General features: G+C 37.6%; 2 protein-coding genes across 2 annotated transcripts in view; both read right to left on the bottom strand.

Moving 5' to 3' along the window:
- Positions 1 to 1593, bottom strand: part of LOC306874609 (cell adhesion molecule CEACAM3-like) — a gene marked incomplete at its 5' end in the record, with an annotated part of 103817 nt that extends 102224 nt beyond the window's left edge. The window contains 2 exons of the mRNA XM_079424757.1: positions 347 to 676; positions 1374 to 1593. Coding sequence (XP_079280883.1) covers positions 347 to 676; positions 1374 to 1593 — 550 coding nt within the window. The remainder of the gene's footprint in view (positions 1 to 346; positions 677 to 1373) is intronic.
- Positions 1 to 16138, bottom strand: part of LOC306875011 (uncharacterized protein) — a 991916-nt gene that overhangs the window by 342180 nt on the left and 633598 nt on the right. The gene's annotated exons all lie outside the window — the stretch shown is intronic.

Raw genomic sequence — 16138 nt, forward strand, 5'->3', positions numbered from 1 at the left:
GAGACAGAGTGATGAAGCCAATTAGTGTAGGGGGATGATTAGGAGGCCATGATGGTCAGAGGCCAGGGATTTGGCCAGGATGCCAGGGTTACACCCCTACTCTTTTTCGAAGGACATCCTGGGATTTTTAATGACCACAGAGAGTCAGGACCTCGGTTTAACGTCTCATCCGAAGGACGGTGCTTTTTACAGTATAGTGTCCCCCTCACTAAACTGATAAATGGTGACATCTGGCATTGTTTTTAAAGATCAATCCAGGTTCTCATTTAGTGGACTTATTTAAAAACATTGAACTGTATTCTAAAATAACAAAGAAACATGCACTGAATGACAAAATAATACTCACAAGTGACAGCAACAGTGAAGATCCTAATAATGCTGAATCTGCTGCTGCTGATCTGTAGTTTATAATCTCCAGAGTCTGTGGTTCTGGTGTTTGTGATGGTCAGAGATCCAGTCTGATGATCCAGCTTCAGTCTGTCTCTGAATCTCTCTTTACACTCATCATCTGTACAGATCTTACTCTGATCTCCAGTGATTTCAGTGATGAGAATGTCATTAAAATGCCACTTCATCGTATCATTTGGCCTTTTTATTACAATAGGGTCTAAAGTGACAGATTCTCCCTCCTTCACAGACTTTCTCTTCATTTCATCTCGTTCAGCAGCAGAAACCTCTGAAAAACAAACAAACGGCTGATTGGAGGACAACAACAAACAAACAAAACAACAAAGAATGGAAGAAAGGGAAAAAAAACTACACAACATTACGATTGTGTATTTTTCCATTAATTTCAGACTGAAAATCCTTATTTTTGCTCATCAGACTTATTTTACAGGAAATCCTCAACCAAACAGATTATACTAGAAGATAAGGGTCTCATGAGAAACATGAGTTGTGCCATCTCCACCAGAACACAACTGCAGCTCATGAATTAAAAAGCTAGCTAAAATTGTGTTTTATGGTAGATGCGCTTGTATTGCATTAAGATTTCTATCAACAACAATATTTTATCAATGCAGATCAGTCACCAATCACAGAAATGACTGCTAAGTGCATAAATGCAAGTCAATCAGAGGCATTCAAATGAGCAACTGTCACACCCTTATTGGAATAAAAGAGAAAAAGTTATGCAGAAAGAGTTCTCAGCTTTGCGTGTGGGACAGTTTTTTGTTTTACATTGAGTGCAATAGTCAACCTTACACTGACTTTAGTAGAAAAAGTGTTTAATTTACATCTATTAGATAGCATCCATCACCATTTGCACTAAAAGATTTTAGTATTGCAGTTTAAACTTGATACAAAAACACAACACACTAAATAGATGTGATTTAAACATAGATAACCTGACTTTAAAATTTTAAATGACTCACCATATACAGTAACGCTAAAGATCTTATCAGTGTTGCGGCTGGTGATCATTAGTATATAATCTCCAGAGTCTGTGGTGCTGATGTTTGTGATGGTCAGAGATCCAGTCTGATCCACATTCAGTCTGTCTCTGAATCTCTCTTTACACCAATCATCTATACAGATTTGACTCTGATCTCCATTAATTAGAGCTATCCGATTGTCTCTAAAAAACCATGTCATTCCTACAGTTTGGTTCATTTCAACATCAGTGTATAAAGTGACTGCATCTCCCTCCATCACAAACACAGACCCTCTGTCTGTCTCAACAGCAGAAGCACCTGAAGAAGAAAATAACAGTTAATTACAAATCATTTCTGGAATAGTGGGACAAATATATGCAACATGAAAATAATGTGAATCTCTGCATTCAAATTGTGAAGCATGCATGACACAGGACCATGACAAAACAATAGGACCCTTGCAGTTTGATGTTTTCACAACCTAAATAACATTGTTCATTCATTCATGCATTCATTCATTCAATGAAACTTGTTGAACCTAAGTGTAGTGTGGCTAAATAAAAATTTTAAATAGTAGTTTGACCAGTTTTTTAAGCATGTAACTATGTTACAGTTTCAAAGTAACTTTGAGAGGAGATAAAGGAGGTGCACTCTTTTACACAAGGAGTAACCTGGCCTTGCTGTATGTCTCATGCAAACAAATAGCATAAGAACATCAATGTACAAATTCACTCATAGATGATCTTCTGCAACTTAATGAATATAGTAAAACTCACATGTCACTGCATATATTTGTGTATTTATTCATCCAAGTGGTGATCAGAGCATAGTTTCCATGTATGCCGCCTTGCTCTAATAAAAAATAACCAATTTAAAGGGTTTCAAATAACCTACTGGTATTTTCCACCTAATAAAAAAAGTGCTTCTACTTTAAACTTACAGTATAATTGTCCCAAGGTTTAAGATAGTCCTATGTTTTTGCATGCCATGCATTTTGGAAATGTTTGTTAACAGTAGACCTACTGTAGTAGCACTGCGGCTAATTTAGAGCTATTAGAAATAATATTTCAGCTTAGATTCATATTAGATGTCAATAATATTTTAATTTATAGTGTTAAGAAATACTTTTCAAATCCTTTGGTTCTGACGTCAATAAGGAGATCATACAACGATATTTTCTATAATGACTAAGTTACGATGCCATGAATTATAATATAAGAACTACCAAAACAAAACAAAAAAATAAAAATAAATAAATAAATAAAACTGGGGCTCTACGGCGAATTTAAAAGAGACAAATAAACAAAATAACAAATACAAGTCTTACCACACACGATGAATAGGCATATACCTCCCAACTTTACCAAGAAATACATATCTTCCTCACTTTTCCTTTGAAATGTACGCAGATTCAAAATCATAATGTCGGACTCAAAAGTGAAAGTAACAGCGTAGGCCAGATCTTCTGGGTGAAAGCATCACTTGTCAAATGTATGTGAACCGAGGCGTCTGAGCTACTAGGATAAATAGGGATGGGTCTGGCTGCAGGGCGTGGGCAAGTGGAGCTGCACTCTGGAACAGGATGTACGTCACCTCTAGGGGCTGGCGGATCGATTTATTATATCGATAGTATCAACGATATTCTAGGTTATTTTTCTCCTATACTCTTAATACAGTGAAGCCATGCCTGTGGGTGTATAGACGGTTTCATCGGGTGCACGCGCGTTGCCACTGTTACGCGTCTGGCCCCTAGTTAACTTCCGTTCTGTGTTTGTTTATCATTCTGGCTCACTGATCTGGAATGGTAATATGGCGCCGACAACAAACGCTGTTAAATGTAAGGTTATGAATAGACTTAAGTTGGGCTCAGGTTGTTGTGCTGTGGGATGAAACCTGACCTCTGGAACGAATGCCTTGTCGAAAATAAAAATGTTTCGGTTTCCAAAAGACCAGGGGAGACTGCAAGCATGGATCACCGCTGTGCAGAGAGAGGCTTGGCTGCCAGGCAAGAATGCAAGGATCTGTAGCACTCACTTCTTTACAGGTAACAAACTCATGATAAGCCATAGACAGCTAGCTGACCAGCAGTAATAAGCAGACAATTACGAATTAGCTACATTTATTGCTACACACGTAAATAACATTGTATACATTGATTTTAAACAGTAACGTTTGCTCTGTGTTGATTAGCTTTAGCTATGATTTTGAACTAGCGTTATGAATGATAAGAACCACAGTGGTTTTCAATCAATGCTATGCAAATACCATACAGTATTTAACATTCGGCTTTTGGTTTGCTCCCTGGGGGCATAATACAATAATGCATAGCTTTTCTAAGGAAGCTTTAAATGAATTACTAAATAAGGCCTTTTACAACATTTTCACTGACTACATTATCAATTATATATTTGATCTGTAAAGCTGCTTTGCAACAATTTGCAGTGTGAAAAGTGTTACAAATAAATTTGACTGATCTAAGTTCATTGTACTAGTAGGTTACTAATATTTTTTTTTTATTAATAATTTTTTACAATATCATAGAAATGCATTTATATCATAGAAATGCATTTTTTACTCAAAAATGTTCATGTAACCAGAAAAGTTATGGATTATGCAAAGTTTGTATGATGCCCAGCAAGGTGCAGTACTGTGAACACTTAACTGTTCCTGTTACTCGTTTTACTTTAGGTGCACCCTCAGTGGACCCATGCCATCCTGATTATGTTCCATCAGTGTTTGCACACAAAAACACCACTACTGGTGGTTCACAGAAGTTGGAGCGATACCAGAGGCATCAGAGGAGATCATCTGTGGTTGAGCCCATGGATTCACCTTCCTTAGAGGTTACCCAGGCTGACTCTGAAGAAGGATGCACTGCTGTGGGTACAGATCTGTCAATGGCAGACATTGACCAACTACAAAATGAAAACATTGAGTTAAAAAGAAAAATGGTTTCACTGGAGAAGAAACTGGAGTCTCAAGAAAAACGACTACAAGATCATATGTTTGGCAGTCTATCCGATTATATTTTAAATGAGTGCAAGCACACTCATTTTTACACTGGCCTACCATCTGCTTCTGTGTTTTTCACCCTCCTCACTTACCTGTCATCAATATGGAATGCATCATCAACCATACTTACCCTTCCAGAGCAGTTTCTTGTAGTCCTGATGAAGCTTCGTCTAGGCTTAACTCATCAAGACCTAGCTTTTCGCTTCAGAGTGAGTTGTGGAACTGTCTCAAACATCTTTCATGAATGGCTCGATGTGATGGCTAAAGAATTACAATTGTCCGGTGGCCTTCCAGAAAAGCAATCAGAAGAAATCTCCCCACCCTCTTCAAAACTACAGGTTTCCAACAAGTTAGATGTATAATAGACTGTACTGAAGTTTTCATTGAGAGGCCGACTAGTTTGCAAACACGAGCAATCACATACTCCCACTACAAATCACATAACACTGTGAAGTTCCTTGTTGGTATTAGTCCAACGGGAGCCATTACATTTTTATCAAAAGTCTGGGGTGGCCGTGCTAGTGACAAGGTTATAACCAAAAATTCTGGGTCGATTGACCTCCTTGAACAAGGAGACCATGTTATGGCTGATCGAGGCTTCAATTTTCCTGAATATTTTGCCACCAAATGTGTCCGTCTTCATATACCAGCATCTACAAAGGGAAGAAAACAATTGACAGGATTAGAGGTGACACACTCTAGAAAAATGTCACGAGTGAGAATCCATGTGGAAAGGGCCATAGGAAAACTGAAGTCATTCAGAATTCTGCGGAACACCCTGCCAGTCAGCATGGTCAAACGGAGAAATGATAACAGTCTTTGCACAATAGATAAAATATTAAAATTGTTTGTGCAGCACTTTCAAATCTGGGGAAACCACTCGTACCAAAATGAAACAGGACTGAACCACAAATTAATTTGATAGATATAAATAAATTAAAATGAAAATACATTAATTATAATAACAAAAAACATGAAATTGTAATATTTGTAGTGTTGCACTTGTGTATCACAATGTTTCACATAGATTGTAATTATAAAATGAAATTATATATTCAATAAAGAACACTAACAACTGTTGGTTAACTGATTTACTGATTGATGAATATGATTTCTGTTGTTTTTAATGTATTTAATGTAAAAAGGTCAAAAAGGCTGGAACAACCAATGCTTTCTTTAGAAAAAAACACACACCCTTTTTCTTGTTAGACTGATTTCAGATCACCACTATTGAGCTGCTTTTGAGACCATTTTCATGTAGTGGTCACTCAACTGTAGTCTTCCCTCAAAAAATGAATCCACAATGTTTGGTAGCATGTGTTTAAAATAAAAGCTACGTAGCCTTTGCATATATGTGGTGACAAAACCATTGTCATAAGGCACATCAAGCTCCAGGTGCTGTACTGGGGTCCAAATAACAAGACAGGATGTTTTCAGCCCGAGACAGTGCATCCCTAACTGTAACTGCCTGTAGTAACCTCTGGGGCCTTTTGGGTTCAAAATGTACTGCCCGCCCTCCACTCTGATGTCTTGGTTTGTGGAAGTGAGTGCATCATTAAGGGATGTGCAAGTACTGAGTGTGATGGGGCATTTTACTTCTAGCAACTTATCAATGATACCATCAGGGCTTGCTGCAAGCCATGGGTCTCCTTCACACACCACCAGCCCTCTGTCCATCACTATGCAGCCCCTCTCTCTAATCTGCTCCTTAGCAAGTCTCTCGCTTTCCTTCCCATACCTTGTGGCCACACTCCCCTGGAACTTTGGATAAAGGTGTTCATTAGGAAACTTAGCCGGGTCAGTTGCCTCACGCTGAGGCACCTTGCTGGCTGTGCTTGCTGTTATGCGCAGCTTGCGTGCATCATGCCAGAGTGGTTCTATGCTCTGTTTCCTTATGTTTCTCTCTAGTTCCACCACTGTTAAGTGCTTTGACACAATCTGTACTGTTAAAAGCGCTATATAAATAAAGGTGACTATTTTTATTTTTTTTAATTGTTGTTGGTCATTTAAATGTATGTTGTTGTTTTTTTTTTTTAAATGACAAGTATCGGTATTGTCATCGGTATCGGTGATACTGGCCCTGTATTTACTCTGTATCGGATCCATACCAAAATTTGCAGTATAGCATACCCCTAGTCACCTCCACTCAGTGTTGCCAAGTCTGCAGTTTTCCCTCAGGATTGAGCTACTTTAAAATCAGTTGCCGCGGGTTATTTTTCATGTCCACGGGTTGAAGCGAACCCAATAACCTGATATTTAGCCTCTGCAATGCGAATTTTACCAGGAAAACCTCACCAAAAAACGTGAATTTTACACACCAGGGGTGGGATTTTACCGGGGGACCCCCTCGAAACGCAATTGGGCTGTTTTGGGCTTTAAAAAAAAAAAAAAAAAACAATAAGATACAATATTTTCTAAAGAAATAACATCAAAAAATTATTAAATTATTAAAAATAAACATAAAAAATTTATGACAACAAATAGGAGTTGCCGGGGGAGGTAAGTATAAAAGATACATATACATACAAGTATATACATATCAAAATCAAATAAATAAAGTTCACAAGCTTTCAAAGTTCTTACAGATTTTTTATTCAAAGAGTTTGATACTGTCAATATATATGTATGTGTATATATAGTTCAGCCAACAAATCCATAAATTGGGTTTATTATTTAGATTCTTATTATAGATTGAATTTGATTCACATTATATGTAAATAAATTAAGTTAAAAAAAAATACTGCTCCTCATGGAAAGAAGTAAAAGAGTACATTTTCCCATAGGAGTGAAAAAGGTCTTAAACACTGAATATTTTAATTGATAAAATGTTTAACTGAATATGTAGAGTGCCAAAATAAGTGCAATTTTCTCATATTCATTGCAGAAAATAATTTTTTTTTGTAAATAATGATTTGCTAAAATTTGTGAATGAGCTTATAAGAAACTTCTTTAATCTTATTTCTACAATGATATTTTTGCGGTAACAACCACACTTTTCTCCAGCAAATCAATTTTCCATTTAATAAAGAGTTCCAATGAGACAAAACATAAGGTACAGTAACAATTTCTCTTTGAAAAGTAGTACAGATAGCTTTATTATTACTTCATGAAAAACAAATTTAACCAATGTCAAAAAACACATTAGTAACATCAAGAGATGCTGAGTTGGGAGAATGGTCTCAATACCTAACATGTGAGTACCTGAAGGGATTGAACCAATAACTATTGAGAACTCTCTTTGAGGAACTGGTCTTTTACAAAGAGAAAGAGATTCATAAGAAATGAGTGTTCCTTCTTTGTTTTATAACTGACTAAACAATTTAATATTGTTGTCAAACCAGTTCTAAAAAAAAGAGATTTGTGTTTGTATAGAATGTTTCTATTATTTCATATGAAATAGAGATGCAGAGAAAAATTATGCTTAAATAGGCTATTAATGACCAAGATAGGAGCATTTGTTTTATTTGTGTTAACTGCTTGAAAATGTGTATTTTCAGCATGGGTGTGTGTAATTTGCATTGTAGAGTAAAAGTATTGCCAAGTTATGTTTATCCCAGACCTTATTTTATAAATATTTTGTAAAACCCCATTATAATTTCATGTTTATTATTATATCACTTATATGTTATTGTACTGTTGTACTCACTATTTTATTATCACTCTAGTACAATTTGTACTACATATACTAACACCACATATCACTTTTACTACATTTTTACTCTACTACACTGTACTGTGTCAGTGCATAATGTTTTACCACACTGTATCCATGAAGGATTATCTGTTACATTTATTATTGTTTGGTGTGGAGTTTATATCTGTCTCCTGCTATGAAAATATTGAAAACAGACTACCAGTGTGTCAATTTTTTATTAGTATTTACTGATTTTATTCTATTTGTCAAAATCCAGTCTCCATTAGGACCCCAAGGGATACACTGTATAGGTACTCTCTTTAGCTCCTGATTACAATTCCTACAAAATCATGTTATGATAAATGCTGTTTTAACTACGTTATAATGACATTAATGTCTGTATTAGTTAGCTTATGTACAAGCATAGCATGTGTATATATACCCGATTAGCCTGATAACTATACAGGAATTTGAACATATCCTTCACGTATTCACACGTATTCAAGCAGGCTCAGGTAATCCCACTGATCAAAAAACCTACATTAAACGCTTCTCTTTTAGATAACTATAGACCTGTCTCTCTCCTTCCATTTATAGGGAAAACACTCGAACGAGTTGTCTTCAACCAGCTCTCGCGGTTTCTTTCGCAGTACAACAAACTGGATGCTAAACAGTCAGGTTTCAGGAGTGGCCATTCAACAGAGACTGCGCTACTCTCAGTCACTGAAGCCCTGCGAACTGCAAAGGCTGATTCCAAATCGTCAGTCCTCATTCTGCTGGATCTTTCTGCTGCTTTTGACACTGTCAATCATCAGATTCTCCTGTCTACCCTCTCATCACTGGGATTCCACTTCGCTGGTTTGAATCCTATCTCACTGGTAGATCCTTCTATGGGTGGCCTGGGGAGGGGAGGTATCCAAACCACATCAACTGGTCACTGGAGTTCCTCAGGGATCGGTTCTTGGACCCCTCCTCTTCTCCACATACACTACATCGCTGGGTCCCATCATACATGCACATGGCTTCTCCTATCACTGCTATGCCGATGACACGCAGCTCTATCTCTCTTTTCAACCAGATGACCCAACGGTAGCTGCACGGATCTCAGACTGCCTGGCGGACATCTCGGCGTGGATGAAAGAACATCACCTACAGCTCAACCTGGCAAAGACAGAACTTCTGGTCTTCCCTGCCACTCCGACTCTACGGCATGACTTCACGATTCAGTTAGGCTCATCAATGATTACCCCATCAACTTCGGTCAGAAATCTTGGTGTAATCTTTGATGACCAGTTGACCTTCAAAGAGCACATTGCAAAGATTGCTCGATCCTGCATGTTTGCACTACACAACATCAGAAAGATCAGGCCCTTTCTGACAGAGCATGCTGCGCAACTTCTTGTCCAGGCCCTTGTTGTTTCTAGACTGGACTACTGCAATGCTCTTCTGGCTGGTCTGCCATCAAACACAATCAAACCTCTACAAATGATTCAGAATGCAGCGGCACGACTGATCTTCAACGAGCCCAAAAGAGCGCATGTTACACCTCTCTTCATCTCCTTGCACTGGCTACCAATGGCAGCTCGCATCCAGTTCAAGACACTGATGCTTGCGTACAGAACTACCACAGGCTCAGCACCCTCCTACTTCCACTCACTATTACGAACCTACACCCCCTTCAGAAGTCTGAGATCTGCTAGTGAGCGACGCCTTGTGGTACCATCACAGAGAGGCTCAAAATCACTCTCCAGAACATTCTCGTTCACCATTCCTGGCTGGTGGAATAATCTGGATCCCTGGCAATCTTCAAGCAACAACTGAAAACTCATCTCTTTCGGCAGTACTTGACTTCATCCTAAACTCAAAAAAAAAAAAAACTTTCCCTCTATCTTTCTCTCCCTCCCTTACTAGCTTGTACTTATTTGAACAATGACTGAGACTTGGTGTTACGAGCACTTCCTCTGTCTGATTGCCTCTTCAAGATTAATCGCTTTTTGTATTCCCCAATTGTAAGTCGCTTTGGATAAAAGCGTCTGCCAAATGACTAAATGTAAATGTAAATGCCTATTTTTAATTTAATTATGTGTTAAATTAAGTGTTAATGTCCAAAGTTTTATTTTATAAATAAGTATATAATAATAGGGTGTAAGTTTTTATTTATTAATTAGCAGGAAATCAAGTAAGATTGCGTAATTTGTTTCATTATGCTGTAGCATTTGGACCAATCAGACAAACAACTATTTGTTATATTCAACAAATAATCTCTTATGCCCCCTCACCTAACCAAAAGACCAACTATGAGGGTCTGTTGACCCTTCCCCCCCGAAATGCATCTAACACCTAAGAAGGCAGAACAGGTCTCTGGTTCCATGGTAACCCATCTGATAACACTGGTTTTATTGCTCAAAGGAATGCGGGAATTCACTTCTTTGCCCCTTAGGAAAGACACATTACACCATAAAAATGGACTCTTCTCTACTTAATTCATAGAAAACCCTTCTTTGAATGAACACACATATCTTCAGGTCATTGTGTATATTATTCCTGTTCTTGTATATGTTTTTGTGTATTGTACACTGTTTTCTGCATGCTTATGATAAATCACTAGTTAATATCACTCTAGCTGTATCATGTTTAGTCTCTATCAATTCGTCTTCGGATGATCTAATTGAGAGTGAATATTACATGTCGATACCTATGCAACATATTAGTGTCCTAAGAATCTTTATAAGTTTGTGCATTAACCCAGCTGAATTACCTATGCAAATTGCAATGTTCAGAGACAAAGGGTCGTAAAACTTTCCCTCCAAAAATCCAGGACTCCATTGGATATTTGACACCCCAGAGGTGTGACCTCTATAGTAGATAAGCTCTAACTTCAGAGATGCCCAAGCAGTCTGCGGTTTTGTTAGATCCTAAGAGGATGTGAGCTAGAACTTTTTCTGGACCCTCTAAGTTTTTGTGCCAGGCCTTGCGGCCTTGACTTTCCATTCAACCAAGCTCCTTGGACCTCTGTAGATCTCTTTCTTAGCTCTTTTTCCATTCAATACTTGGAAGAACATTTCTACCTGAGAACATCTTTGGAATTCATCACTCTTCAACCCGGAAGAACGTGATCGGGAGTCCAAAACTTTGAAACCATTAAGACTTTCACCCGAGACTGTATTCCGGACACTCGACCCGACCAAAGGCAGTGCAAGTATAAAATTTAACTAAACGAAACAGAGGTTTAGTATAAGTTATAGACCCCATTATAAATGGTGCTGATGGTTTTACTCAGGTGGTTAAATGACTTTCTCCATAACTGCATTCTCTGGTTTTCCTGAGGGTTTCATCCATCAACGCTCATTAGCCTTTCCCATGTATGAGTGATTGTATGTTTGTTTGTTAGTTAGTTTGTTGGACTAGTCTGCGTTAGTGTTTAGTTAATAAAAGTTGTGTGCACAAATTACGAGTTTCTGATTCTGCCTTGCATATTAAATGTCCCTTTACGATTTTGACCCTTGCTACATGCTCTAATGCATTAATAGAAAAGTATTTCCTGTGGCCAAGGAAACACCCTTTCTTAGAGTTGATACGAACTTACACTGAATGTTCGCTGGACGGACAGATCAGCTGATGGCAATTTAATTCTGCAACAGTTATTACTGTCAGCCGATATAAATAATTGTAATTAATCATAATTAATCGTAATTATTTATATACAATTCCCTTTTGAGCTTATAAATTGTTACAATGCACTAATTTGTTCTTTTATGCAATATATATAGTAAGCCATTCGTTACATTAATATCGTTCACATGTATTTAGGATAATAATGTGATAAAGACCCGATTTGTCATGACACCAGTCAAGCCAGCCACCACCTGAATTTTGTCTATTTGTGGAAAAAGAAAAAAAAAAAGTTGTGCCAACTTAACATTTTAAGGCAACCAGCTTCAGCAGATTTTTGAGTTTTCTCAACTTGCTGTTTTAAGTTTATACAACAAAAAATTGAGAATCTCCTACAAAAATAAGTTGAGAGACCTCAAAAATCTGCTGAAGCTGGTTGCCTTAAAATTTTAAGTTCAATTTTTTATTTGTTTTTACAGTGTACGTATACATGAAGTGGCCAAAAAGCAGACAAAAGAGCTATATTTAAGTGGTTATTCATTAAATGTGCCCAAAAACAAGCAAAATCAATAAGGTACAGTTTTATTACATTAGAATACACTTATAAAATCTGTTAAAATACATTTTAACACTGATCATTTCCTGCTTTTTCTACATGCATTATTAAAATTCCTTGGTTGACATGAAATTTTCAATAAATTCTTATTCAGCACAACCATGACTCTGTCCATGTCAAGTTTCACTGGGTTTTACTGAAGAATTTGGGAGAGAAAGACAAGTTGTTAGGCGATGCTGATGTAGTCATCAGTCAGGTTCTTTAATGGAGTAAACATATTTAACAACAGGAATAACAGCGTAAACGTAACTTTAAGACACGACGAAGAAGACTACTGAAATCAAGGCATATAAAAGACAGGAAACAAAGGAGCAAATTAGATTATTAATAACACAGGTGATATGAATGAACGATGATATACTAATAACGAACTAATGAGAAGAACCGGAACAAAACCAAATATGGGCAAACAGGAACCAAATCATGACAGAAGTCTGCCAAAATGCAAAACACATTGATCATTTCCTGCTTTTCTACATTTATTATTGTTATTAAAATGACTTCATAGTTGACATGGAATTTTCAACAAATTCATATTAAGTACGACCATGAGTCTATCCATGTCAAGTTTCACTGGGTTAATTTGGGAGAAAAATAAAGACAAAGTCTGACAAAATGCATAACACACTGATAATTTCCTGCTTTTTCTACATGCATTATTGAAATTCCCTTACATGAAATTTTCAATAAATTCTTCTTCTTCTTCTTCTTTGGACACTGACACAATTTTCATAATTTTGTCTCTTTATGCCACCAGAATGGAATTAAAATGAAACAATCAAGATGAAACTGACTTTAAGCTTTAATTCAAGGTGTTAAACAAAAATATAACATAAAAAGCTTACAACCAGTTTTATACACTTTTCCTCCATTTTCAGGGGCTCAAATGTAATTGGACAAATAAATATAATCATAAATAAAATTTTAATTTTAGTTATTTTGTTGAGAATTGCAGGTAGGTGTGTTTGACTTGAAGAAGCGCTGTGCAGAATGATCAGTGTATTACGAGAGCGATTCGAAATATTCATTGCAGAATATTCCACTTTTAAACCTTCAAAAACTCCTGGGTTGCTTTTTCTGTATGCTTTGTGTCATCATCCATTTGTACTTTGAAGCGCCGCCCAATCAACTTTGCTCCATTTGACTGAATCTGGGCAGAGAGCATATTCCTATACACTTCAGAATTCTTCCTGCTGCTTCTGTCCTCTGTCCTATCATCACAAAAACCAGTAACCCAGTGCCAGGGCCGGGTTGGGATCCATTTTCAGACCAGGAGTGTAATGCTCAAGACCAGGCCACCACCTATCCCCATCCAACCCCCTCCCACCGTGGTGGAATCTGGATAAATGAAGTGACAGATCTGTTCTTACTATCCTGTTATATTTATTTTTGACATGTTTCAATAAAAAAAATATGAATAATGTAAATATGGCTATAAATATCAATAACAAATCACATACTGAGTTTTCTGCAACAAAGAGTCCAACTGTTACATTATGAAAAAATGGTTTGCATTCAAACTAAAATAAAGTAGTGCAGTAAGAAATGTACTTTTTGCACTATTGTTTTTTTTTTTATATCCATGTCAATGTAATAAATAAAATAATGAAATAAATTATATGAAACATTTCTGCTACAAAACATACAACTGTAACATTATTAAAAAAAAAAGTTTAATTCAAAATTGAAAGCTGCCAAGCAATCATCAATAACTAAATGGAAAATCAGTAAGCATCTCGAAAGAAAGGCCTTCTACCATTCTTCACAAGTTTTGGTTTACACGCAGAACTGAAAATGGCAAAGCCTTACAGCATCAACAACCACCTAAGCAGTGCACTGGTTTCTGCAACTTTGTTTATTACTGTCTCATTGTCTATAGACATGAGGATTTCCTTTTCTGTGCCCATTAGCATGAATGCCTCTAATTTCTCTTGAGACATTGAGCTTCTTAGCCTGTTCTTAACACATTTCAGTATTGAGAAGCTTCTCTCACAGGCGATCTGAGTGATTGAGATTGTCAACAGAAACTTATATGCCAAACCAATTACATGGTAGGCATCAGTGAGAAGGTTGTACTATGAGAGGATGAGATACACACAAAGGGCACAGTTTTTGCAGCAGGAACAGGTCCTGTTCTCCAGCTCTACCTCTGGTTCCATAAACAGTGGTCCATGTATCCTCCTCACCTCTTACAAGCATCTCACTACCTGTCCTTACAAAGTAACCCTCCAGAGGGGACTTCTTCAGTCTCTCCCAATGCCAAGCCAGACAGCTCAGCATGCCAACAGTTGCTCTATCATCAAATTTAAGCAGACACTTGCTGATTTCTTGGAGTGTTGACCTAGGGAGCCCATTTGCCTTAATTTTGCCAAAGTTTTTAGGGTCAAGACAGGCAAAATCTGAGAAAATCTGAGAAATCTGCATTTGCTGAAAACCTTCTATGTATGCTGCCTGCCACAGTGTCCAAAATGGCATTGTGCACATTGACCTCAAAGCCAGCATATGGTGATGCTAGAAGTTTGTCTTCTGAATGCTCTCCTGGCACTTTTGTCTTTTTTCGAACTTCTCTGGAAGTGCAGTCTGCACTTCTATCTCAATGCTATCCTTCTCTTGCAGCTTTTAATTTGCCCAACCCACAAACTCATCAGCTGCTACTTTCACTCCCTCAAAGTCTCTGATAAATTTGTTAAGGCTGTCCTTTGTCCCCTCAACCAGATGCTGAGCTGCTAGAATATCCATACCCTTTATCTGCAGGTACTTGGAGAGGGGGATGTATGCTCAAAAATTCGGAGAAATGTTTGAGCAGAGGATTGTTTCATACTTTAGGAGGGCTTCAATGTATCCCTTTGCTTTGACCCTCACTGTTGGCTTCATACTTGTATCTTCCTCAATAGAGGAGAGAGTCAGCAGCAGGTCAACATACAGTGCATCCTGAGGTTTACTAAAACACCCAAAGACCTTAGTGAGAGCCCCACCACCTACCTGGTTTCCCCTATTGGGCACATTCTTCTGTGACGTTTGTCATTACTGGTCTCTTCCCACCTCTGCATACGCTTATACGTTTCTTTGAGAAAAACTGCAACATCATTAAGCAATGAAAAGAGAGATGTACTTTCTACAACACTTCCTGTTGTGTCTGCCAGTACCCGATTCAGAATATGTGAATAACACCAGACATAAATGTGTGAAGGAGACTGCTCTGAGAGAAATACAGAGAACTCTTGATATTGTCCCTGCATGTTATAGCTGCACCATCAGTGGAGTTGCCCACACATGTGCCAATGTCAATACCAAGCTTGTGTAATGTCTATTTGAGCATCTCTGTGAAATATTTTCCTGTTGATGCTTCACAGTCTACCACAGCAACCAATCGTTCATGGATGGCATCTGTAACATATCTCAAAATTACTGCACATTGGACTTTTGATGTTATATCTTGGACTGAAACCATGCCTGCCAGTTTAACCTCATCTGCATTTGTGCTCTTTATAATTTGGCTGATGATATCCACAACTTTAAAGATGATGTCTTTTGACAGGAAAGTCACAAGAGAGCCTCTGCCCTTTGCCCCAGTCTCATGGTGCTTCTTGCTTTGTTCAATACAAGTGTTCAAGTGCTGTTGAAGGCACATATCATACTTGCTCAAGAGTGTTATCAACCCAGGAAGTTGCCATGACTGACTGCCGTGTTTTCCAATGTATAAGCAGCCTCTGCTCGATCTCTGTAACTAAGTCCACATTTGCCAATGACTTTTATGACATCTATATGCGCTCCATTACCAGACGCTTTTTCTTTACTTGTTTATAATGTAAAGACATTTGATTGCCAGTCAATAGACTTTTCACATCTGCCTTTTTAGCCATTAGAAAGTAAGCATCTGCACTATCTCTG

This window comes from Barbus barbus, assembly GCF_936440315.1.
Source record: "Barbus barbus genome assembly, chromosome: 9".
In the NCBI taxonomy this organism is placed as follows: domain Eukaryota; kingdom Metazoa; phylum Chordata; class Actinopteri; order Cypriniformes; family Cyprinidae; genus Barbus; species Barbus barbus.